Raw genomic sequence first — 10,513 nt, forward strand, 5'->3', positions numbered from 1 at the left:
TGAAACCAAATTGCCCGAAATTAGCGAATATACACTCATTTGCAAACTAATTTGGTTTTTCGAGAGACTCACCTGGAACCCAGCTGAATCTCTCGTTTATGATGCTCTCAGGCAACTGAATGTCCTAACAAATCTTTCGTACATTCTAGGATAGGATGCACTGTCGCCTCAAACAGCCGAAGATTACAGGACAGTCCTAGTATGACTAACCCGTCATCAAGCTAGATGACAGCTATTCTTCCACACCCGAAAATAACTAGAAGCACGTAAAAGAGGCTCGACCAAAAAAGGGAACCAAAAAACTTACAGAATCTTTGGATGGACACCTTCAGTAACCGGGGGAACTGGAAGCTCAGAGCGACTAACTGGAGGGCTGGAATTGGTCGTGAGGATGACTCCACTGAGTTTCTTCGCGCCCTGTTTCTTGTGCGCACGAAATAAACCAGATAGACCACGACCGGTTTTTTTCGTCAAAACCGGTGGTTGACAGGTTGGAGGAACTGTGGTGATATTAATGGGCACAGTACTGCCCCCGTTGTGCGATCGAGGACGACTGGACAATAAGGAGTCACTAGCATTGTTCCGCAATGCGTGGTCCAACGGGGAGTTATTATCTATCAGTGTGGTATCCGGAGTCTGAGTTCGTGAAGACTCAGGACTTGTCGATGTGGAGGACTGTTTAAGTTCCGAATGCAGTGAGTCCAAAACACTGAGAAGAAATTCGAGGGCGTCCTGTTGACTAAGGAGCAAGAAGAAAAGGTTGATTTGAAACGAAGTCAAAGGTGTTCCGGAACAGGGTGTTACGATAAACAAAACGACAATCGGAATTCGCCATCGACAGTATTCGCTTAGATCCAAGCAAAAAACCACTCATCTGTGGCACCCACTTGGCGCATTCCCGCCACGCAGCCGGGTTACCCGAGCCCAGTCATGGAGACAATCAACAGTGAGATCTTCCGGTGAGTAGCTTGACACCTCAACCATTGTGCTACTCCAAGTTCTTATCTGAGTGGATACAAAATGGATGCAGCGGTCTTTTTGAATACAAACTTGGTCTTGTTATTGTGGGACATGAAGGGAAAATAATGTAGAGCCGCGCTGAAGTTTGAGCTCCATTCAGAACAAAAAGAGGGAGCGGGTATACCAATCGCATTTCTCAAACGCGACGCGGTCGATATGCGCAGCCGGCAACAAGTTCAAACAGATGTCAGATAAGCGTAGTTTAGTTCCTGTTATGGCCGAAGAAATTGGCACCGACAAGGCTCAATAGAAGCGAAAGTTGCATTCACAGATTCCCATTCACCTGGTATGGACCACCATAACGCGTAACAAATGATGTAAATACGAGTAGTGTCAGCGTGATTCAACTGATTCAGTGAGGATGCGATAAAAAAAGCCATTAAAATCTGTCAATGGGTTGCCACAGCGTCTCCATGTGGACAAACCACTCGGCATTTTTGTGAGTCACATCTCTAGAAGCACCAAATGGCATTATCTCTATCAGTACAGTCTTTCAGTCTGTTTAGTTAATTTGACGACGGCGTTATCTTCAGATTGTGGTAGGTAGTCATTAAAAACAAACAAATAAATAAAAGTAAATCGTTTGGTGCCTAGCTGGCATGCCATCCGAAGGAAGCACGAGCGTTGAGATACTGCCAGGTTGCTCAAACCTAGAAAAGGGAATTCGAAATGCAAAGATCCGGTTCGAACCACGGACCTTCCGGTCAGTAAATTCGCGCTCTAACCACGTGAGCCATCTCGCGCCCATCATTACAACCATCATCGTTCCTTCCAGCTGGGCGGTACGTATAAAGTAAGGGTAACCTGTCGCGTACACATTATACTTCGAAAAATGTTCTTCCTCTTCCAGTGGTCTTCATGAAAAACGATTTGTTCGCTCGGTAGCTGGGGACTATCTGTTTTAGTGAGAACGTGCCCCCCCTTATCTCGTGTGAGTTCACAGAAATGATCCGTTTGAAATGACCGAAATCCACTAACTGAGTACTCTAGTGCCTCAATAAGCACCAGCTAAGATGAAGCGAGCATCCGTCATCCGCTGAAAGTATTGCGGATGCCCGATGACAAAGGCGAGCTTCTTAAAGAACTGGGTCCAGGGTTCGCTGGGCATTACCCACTTTTCCGGACCCCTTAGGTCTCCAGCTATCCGGAAATTTTGACTCGATTAAACAATGGTTACAGTGCCACATACTGAAAGTAGCACACCAATTTGGTTTTAACGGGAGGCTCAAATGAATACAGTAGAATTCGAGGACTACGCTTACCAGATGACCAGCAAGAAGAGCGAAACCGGCCACGGGCTGAAGTTTTCAGTAGTGCGCTATGCCTAAAAACCACCAGCTTGTTTACACGTTAAAAACTGATTGCCTTATTATACAAAGGGGAGTCATTGTTGACTTTTGCACAAGGCCCATGCAGTAAGGTAACGTACTCTGGTCCTTTGAAGTGCGGTGCTACGTGACCCAGTTCCACACGGATTGTTTCAACCGAACTGTACAGGTCTTTGTTGCTGGCCTTTTGAGCCATGCCATCCAAAAGTAATGCGATACCTAGAGAGACAGAGAGAGATATGGAGAAGACGTGGAAAGAGGCAATGATTTTGCGATTCGAAAATAACAGGCGTATATCATCATCACTGGAGATATTACCATGATCATCCAGGAACCGAATTACATCATCGTCACGTTAGAAAGAATCTCGATGCCGTAAAAACCAGTTCCGCTAAGAGTGTCCAATGAGCATTCGTCGTGAGACCATTAGTCTTCAGTATTACCAACAAAAGCTTTATCAGATGACTTTTGGAGTAGTTATGGCGAATCCTGATCGGTTCATAGCTCAAAAACACTAGCCAGTTAAGGCCACTCCGCACTGATGCGATACTTTTTTTAACCCAAAGTTCTTCACAACATTTTGGTTTGGTTGCTTGAGAATGTTTTGCACGTCATGCCAACGACTTTCATTTTTTTATCACTTAGTCTGTAAAACATGCTCAAAGAACGATGAAACCTCGCAAAATGACGCGACGGGCGTAGTTTCAACTGATGCAGACACCTTTCAAGGCGTCACTACACATTTCATGATGAAGTCTATAGTACCGGGCGCAGTGCCGTTCCACTTCACATTGGTAGGTGTATTATCAAGTCTTCATATTCCAATGGACCAACGAAATGGACTTCATTCCATCTACTTAATTATCCATACCGGGGAATGCTGATGTGCCTTCTTGGGGGGGGGGGGTCCTCCCTTTGGGGTTATTGTAATAGATGAGGTTCACATGGCTGAAAATAACGTTGGGTAACCGGAAACATTTCTGAATAGAAAATCGACTGCAGTCACGTGCCAAGCCGATGCCTCTTGATCTTTGCTGAAAGAGGAAATCGCTTCTCGAGGATGAAGTGGGAAGTATCCACTTCAAGCCAGCATAGTGGTTGGTCTTGATTGAACATGTGAAGGTCATAAGGAGGTTAAAAGATACTATTTTTGGGTCGGTAAGGCTACAAAGTGATCGCTGGGTGTATCAAGCTTCAGTATCAACATTCAGACTGTAAGCCCCTAAATCGAATCGTCCAGCTGTAACACTTTTCAGTGCCCAGTTGTCATGTTACGTAAAGGAAGCACAAGGGTTGAGGTACTGCCATGTTTTCCAAGCCTAGACAGTAGCAGTCAAGATGCCGGGTTTGAGTTTGGACCACAGAACTCCTGGTCAATTAGTTTGCACCCAGATCAGAGAGTCATCTTGAGTTTTCAGCAACCCTTACGAGCAGTGTATCACGTCCATGCATGTACCGCGATATCTAGAATACCGTAGCGACTGAAACATGAGGCGGCCTGGTGCAGCACATCCAGTTGCTAAATAGCATCATAAATGAGAGATTCACCTGGGTTCCAGGTGGATTTCCCGTCGGAACCGAATTGGTATGTAAATGAGTATTTTTCACACGTGTGTTGGAAACTTGACTGTATGGAACTGGACGGCGGTGTGAGAGATTCAGCTGGTTTCCAGGTGAGTTTCCCGTCAAAAACAAATTGATATGGGAATGAGTGTATTTGTCGAAATCTGTCCAATTTGAGTTCAAGTAGAACGTGAGGTTGACGGAAACTCGGGGGTTGCACAGCTGCTGATTACATCACCAATGCCTCCAGAACAACATACTGATCATCATTTGAGATCGATCCATCAATCAGCTGTTACGTAAACCGAGCAACTAGCGTTTCGTTCGATCGCTCAGAATAAAATAATGTGGGAAGTTTCCCAGGAAGGCATTTCCCAAGGCATCTCATAGCGTTGTGTAGGGTGCAAAAAATCCTCAAGGGTATCCACAAAATTAAGACTGAATGGATAGAACCATGGAAGAAATTGTTCATGATTTCACGAAATTGGGGAAAATCGGTTCAACCACGACGTTTGTTCATCTGATCGCCTCGGTTTGATGGAGGGAGGGAGCCAAAACCTCTTATACTTTTCCCAGTTTGATTTTATAGAGACCTATGCAAGTCTTTCCATAAGATAGTGGTACTTTGCGTGAAAAAACAAACAACTGAAAGGCACAATGCACAGTCCTCCTATACTTTTCCAAGTTTGATCATTTGGATACCTATGCAAGTCTTTCCATAAGGTAGTGGTACTTTGCGTGAAAAAACAAACAACTGAAAGGCACAATGCACGTGCAAATGGTACATGAACCGGATAAGGCAGTTCAAGACTTGGATGACCTAGGGGGGGTAGCACTCACATTGTAACAACTTCTTTGGTGGATTCATTCTGTCCGTTTGCGCAAGCCGACATGTGTCAAAAAACGACGGAGTGAAACGGAGACACTGGAAGATGACGGACATATAGCACTGCAACCGGAAAGTGAGTTGGAGAGAGAGAGAGAGATCAGGGATGAACGTATGTGGGAAAACAAGGATAATGCCTGGCAAAATACACCGTTGTGGAAAACTCTCCGACAGCCCACTACTTGATGCTTATCAGGTGGAGGTATTCTCCAAGGCACTAGTGTCAGTAAAATCTAAAGGAACACCAAATTTTAACCGACCGAGTTGACTTATAGTTGTCACGTGATCAATGTGATATCGAAGGAATCGGATATGGCTTCCAGGACACCCTACAATCGAGAATACGACGTGGGGGTGGGTGCGGATTCTAGTCACAGACCTCTCTGATCAAAACCCGTCAATGAACAAGGTGGCACCGAGATACTTTGCCGGACGCGAACACACGAAAGGCTCGTGGATTAACCGAGATAGCTTCATGAATTCGAAGATCATCCTTTCTGGTTAGTGTCGTGTAAATGAGATCCGGTGTCAAAGTTGCCATATTGGTGAAACCTGAACATTTTCAGTAGCCCAAAGATGTATTCATTTCGTTGATAAAGAACTACCAGTGTAGCAAAGACCTGGTCTAGTGGAGGCAGGCTGCCAGGAACCGAGGCATTCGGTACATACCTCCTTGGACTTGCAGCCGGTTGATAGATCATGGGGCTCGACGAATTGATCAAAGCCTTGTGAACACTAACTTTGGGCGCGTTTCCCAGTTGATAGACAGAGCTATGCGAAGGATACTATACATCCTCGTGGATTTACTTATTGCTCACCTCATATTTGAAAACTACTGCAGTGCAATGGAGCCTACATGCAAATCAAGAATGGATCGATTTCCATTTCTTCGACGATTACGGGAGATTCTCAAGTGTACCCAAGAATCAACACGCGAAAATCATGCCCTGGCGCTTGGAAACCACATCTAAGAAGTACGATGCCTATGGCTTGAGAAGACCGCCAATGCACATACACTTTATCACCAAATACTACAAGGCGGGTAGTGAAACACAGAAATGACAGCAGCACAAGAAAATCGATCGTTGCCTAACACAAACTGCCAAGTTACAACAAGTTTTGTCACGCGAAATCATCAAGTGACTTGCGACAGGTAGTGAAAGATAACCCATGCTCAAAAGCCAGTGTGTATTGCCAGACCTCAGATCGATCTCGGCAAAAAGAGTAGGCCCAACGTCATCATCGGATAGCCTGAACCGGAATAGTAGAACAATCTGAATGTCTACCATTGTTGTTTACGCCCCAGCACAGAAAACGTAGCACGATTTGTGAGTATTCTGATAAAAAAGAACTAAACCATAGTTGATTGGTTTCCAGCCGGGGACATATCGACAATGTAGGATATCAGGGCTGATGAAAGGCTTTTTTCATGAGCTTCTTCCCCCTCCTTATTTCTCTCCCTCAGCATCAGCCTAAACGACAACTTCTGCATATTTGACTAGGTAGGATGCTTCGAAATCAACCTTCAGGTTACAAAAAAAACATGGTCCACCTAGCTGTACTTCCTCGCCCCCCGAAGCAAATAACCTCGAAATCAACCTCAGGTTACAAAAAAAACATGGTCCACCTAGCTGTACTTCCTCGCCCCCCGAAGCAAATAAGATCAGAAGCTGATCTTGCTGGTACATTGAATTCTTTGAGCACCAACCGTGTGCTGCCTATCAGAAACTAGGAGGCAGGTAGCAAGTACTGTGACTGCCTCGCCGCTCCATCCTCATTGACAGCTGGTAACGCAGAGACCACAACAACCAGATCTGAAGGTCTCGTGGTGTCAAACCATCGAGCCGTAGTATCTCTACCTTAACTGGATGCGTATTCGGTTCATTTGTTGTCGTCTGTGGGAAAAAACTCTCGGGAATGGCAGGCTCGTCTCTTCAGGTTTATTGTGTCTGCTTATTACGCACTGGATCGTAGTTCTGACGTTGCCAAAGACAGTTTTTATGAAGCTCTGGGTGCCTTTTAGACCAGGTGATATGGGCGTAAAAGTACGCAGGCTTAGTGCTGAATAAGATTGAATAGGTGGTCAACTTAGCTTGAACTCGAGATGCACGGACAACTGTTGCATTCAAGATTGATTCAGTCATAGCATCCTCCCGTCACCTGGCCTTCCTCCAACCGAAAGGCAGCATGATAGCCAGGTTGTCAGAGCCTAGACAGCAACAATCAATAAGTCAGGGTTGGGCCCAAACCATGGACCCTGCAGTGGGGCGACGGTGAGCGACGGAACATCTTGTGCAAACAAAAGCACTCAAAACGGAATAACTAAGAAATATTTGGCTTATACACTCATATGCATACCAGCTTGGTTTTTATGGGTTCCAAGAAGGGCGAAACCAGTCGTGGGCTGTTGAAGAGTTTCCAGCAACATTGAGTAGTCTATTACGTCTACGAAATATTTGCTTACACCATAAAATGATTTTTCCGGGACTCAGAGCAAAATCTACAATCCACATAGCAATCATGCCTTGCTGTGCTTTTCAGCGACAGCACCACTCTTCTTGAGTGACCCGGATGTGTTTCCTTCCTTTTATGTACTTGAAAGAAGGCGGCCATCACAATCGATCTCGCCAAAGGTTGAGGACAATGTCATTGAATGAGACATTACTACTCAAGTGTATACCGGACTTGAACACAAGGTCACGAATGCTCAAGGTCCATTTCAAATCAGTCATGTGGAAAGGACATCGGTGGTCTGCGCAGTGGATAACATCAGCTGGACTTAGCAGACGACAAAGAATTGTAGCGCGAACACGATTCGAGCTGATCTGCATGTGAAGGAAGCGTGTGACCAGTGAGGCTGAAATAGCGGAATAACCGTATCAGTGCGACAGCATTCGTGTCCCGGCTTGTGAGGATTTTGGTTGGTGGGCGTTAAGACAGTGACACGATTGACGATGTGTGTGATAGTCATATCAGTTGGGAACCTAGGGCTGTTGTTGCTCGCGAGAGATTAAAAAGATTATGATTGATTTATTTTACAAGAACACAGATTGAAAAAGAACTGCGAGTGGCGCATATGCTCTTTAAACTGTCAGCCATAAGAAATGAACAAACGTACCGTATTTCCATGGTTGTACAAGCCTACATAAGGTTCTTGATGGAATTTTGTAAAGTCCGGCACGATAACCTCCCGTGATCCCTCGATTGCAAGTAATGGCGCGTCAGCCGATGATTCTGGTTTTGCGTCCACGCCTTCTACATCTTGGAGCTTGCAGTCCACTATCCTGCGCGTTGAGTTCGCCGGCATAGGAGGGGCAGTCATCCTGTAACGTGGATTCCCAGTTGTACCGTTAGTGATGACCGCATCGTGGACCGGTTGTAAAGAAGAAACCGTCAATCGATCTATACGCTCAACAAAGTCCGTCATCTGGTAGCCGGAAGAAGTGAGGCAAACAGAATCTGCAATAGTGCCTCCACCAATGGGCTCCGAGGTCGGGCTGCCGTCATACAGCATCAAATTGAGGCTCTTACAAGGCTCCGAGTTGTTGTATGTTTGAGAAACAGGATCTGGTGTTCGGAGTACCCGGCCAGCGGGCCGGAAGGATACGGTTGACCTTGGTGAAACTTTCCGAGAATCCGCCACAGCTGTTTTACAGTACGGTCGGTGCACATTGCTGAACAATTCCCGGTCACGCTACAATACATGAGAATAAAATCTCATGAACATGACATAGATAACAGGACAGATATAAAACAGAATGGCTGCTCTATTGATCCTAGCGGGAGGGGGGTTTCCAAACAAATATTTTACCCGGACTTTTACATACACCCTTGAGCGGGAAACTGTTTTCCACAGAAAAAATGATAACCGTCCATCTTGAGAGATGGCTTGATTGAACAATTCAAGGCCGTCGGTTTTTTCCGGGGGTGAGCTAGATGAAATATCCACGCTAAGTGTGAACAATTACCAAACATAAAAATCACCTACGGTTTGCTTTTTGTGCTTAGTAAATAAACGAGATGGCGTGCGTCCACTGCGGATTGAGCACGCGCCAATATTAACGGGTTTAGAGAATATCTTAGAATATCTTTCCCCACTTGATAAAGACAGGGTAGAACTACCCAAAAGAGAATCAGTTTGGTCCCTAGTTATGTGTAACCTAGAGTGATGGGAGATGACCAGGATGCAAAGGATGAGAATGTCATGCGAAAGTTTTTCACACAGAGCTTGATAGTGGTTTTAATGTCTCGCCAAGATGTAAACAAAACCAAACCAACGAAAACCGAGCTGTCCAGATATTTCACCAAATTTATGAACAGTACTGAAGGGCTTAGCAAGTTCGGGGTGCTTGCGTAACATTTTCAAAAGGCGTATCAAAGACTATGTGAACGCTATACTGAACTGTCCACTACACTTCTACTACCGCATTCAGCTGGAGAAGTTTTCGGCGAAGTCAAGGACCTTCGCTCAAACTTTTAAAGCAATTCACATTTCTTAATTTTGGACCTCAAGCTTTTCCTGAAACTTTTTACATGCACAAACTGACATCTATAAGCCAAACCCACTCATCAAATTAACTATTTTTTGTGTAAAGAAATCTCTCTCAAGACAAACCCAACAGGTGGAACGGAGGTGGGGGGGGGGGTGTCTCTTCAGAGGTGGGTGTTGTCTCTTCAGAGGTATCACACATCAAAACATGTCTGACAGAGGATATTGTTTTGTGAGCTCCACAAGAGTAGCTTCGGGTCATACGGATATCCGCTGGGGGCCATTTGGGTGTACTTCAACCATGAATGAGCAGAGGCTGATAAGCAAATGCCATCCAGAGGAGTGTACAAGTATCGGACGTGTGACACGGTGTGCGGAGTTTCGTCAATTTCTGTGTGGTCACACTAATTAAGGTCCCACGACGTTATAGCGATGATATACACTGCGATTTTCGTTTCATAACATAGCAAAAGACTAGCATTTTCGGTGTATCACGTTAGTAAACGATCCATTGTTTTAGGTGTGTTTTTGTCCAACCGACCATCAGAATAACAGAAAGATGGTGCACACCAGTTTTCAAACTCAAAAATGATGCACGTCACTGGTCAGGACCAGGGGACCATTGTGCGGAAACATTTGTGGACCTGTTGGGATGTGGAGAAATCTGTGAACACTAACAATGGGCCAATAGTTTCACACCTCACACACGCAGATAAGTGTTCCGCTCGATAGTGGCTGAGTAGATCGGGACGAACAGAACCCAATGAACAATTTTCGCTGAGTGACTTCGCAAGACCACCATAAGGTACTTTCTACAGCTTTTGGCTATGCGAAGCACATGGGCTCTCCTATATCAGGAATGACGTGTTGAAGCTGCACTCATTGACGAAAAGTCCCGCTAACCAACACATCTTTCACCCCAAAGCATAACAGGCAGCAGCCAATTGTAGGACCAGAAAGTCCAGGGACGTTGACAGCAACGTAAGAGTTAAATGCCGATTGTTTTATATCACTTTCCTACCAGTGTCACATTGTCGGGTGCACCTTGACCATTTCAAGGTCATTCGTTCGGCTATAACGTTTTTGCTACCTAGCTATCACATCGAGCGAACGAAACACGAGAGCTATGATACTACCGGGTTGCCTAAGCCTAAACAGAGCAGTTGAGATGCCGAGGTTGGGTTCGAACTTGGACCTTCCGGCCAGTGAGTCCAAGAACTCAAAAAA

At 45.3% G+C, this 10,513-nt stretch overlaps 2 protein-coding genes across 2 annotated transcripts in view; one reads left to right on the forward strand and one right to left on the reverse strand.

Moving 5' to 3' along the window:
• The window catches only part of T265_09705 (hypothetical protein), a gene marked incomplete at both ends in the record, with an annotated part of 6,389 nt that extends 4,606 nt beyond the window's left edge, over positions 1 to 1,783 (reverse strand). The window contains 2 exons of the mRNA XM_009175861.1: positions 308 to 732; positions 1,583 to 1,783. Coding sequence (XP_009174125.1) covers positions 308 to 732; positions 1,583 to 1,783 — 626 coding nt within the window. The remainder of the gene's footprint in view (positions 1 to 307; positions 733 to 1,582) is intronic.
• A 4,882-nt stretch (positions 1,784 to 6,665) lies between these two features.
• The window catches only part of T265_09706 (hypothetical protein), a gene marked incomplete at both ends in the record, with an annotated part of 7,284 nt that continues 3,436 nt past the window's right edge, over positions 6,666 to 10,513 (forward strand). The window contains one exon of the mRNA XM_009175862.1: positions 6,666 to 6,842. Coding sequence (XP_009174126.1) covers positions 6,666 to 6,842 — 177 coding nt within the window. The remainder of the gene's footprint in view (positions 6,843 to 10,513) is intronic.

The sequence above is a fragment of the Opisthorchis viverrini genome, assembly GCF_000715545.1.
Source record: "Opisthorchis viverrini unplaced genomic scaffold opera_v5_301, whole genome shotgun sequence".
In the NCBI taxonomy this organism is placed as follows: Eukaryota; Metazoa; Platyhelminthes; class Trematoda; order Opisthorchiida; family Opisthorchiidae; genus Opisthorchis; species Opisthorchis viverrini.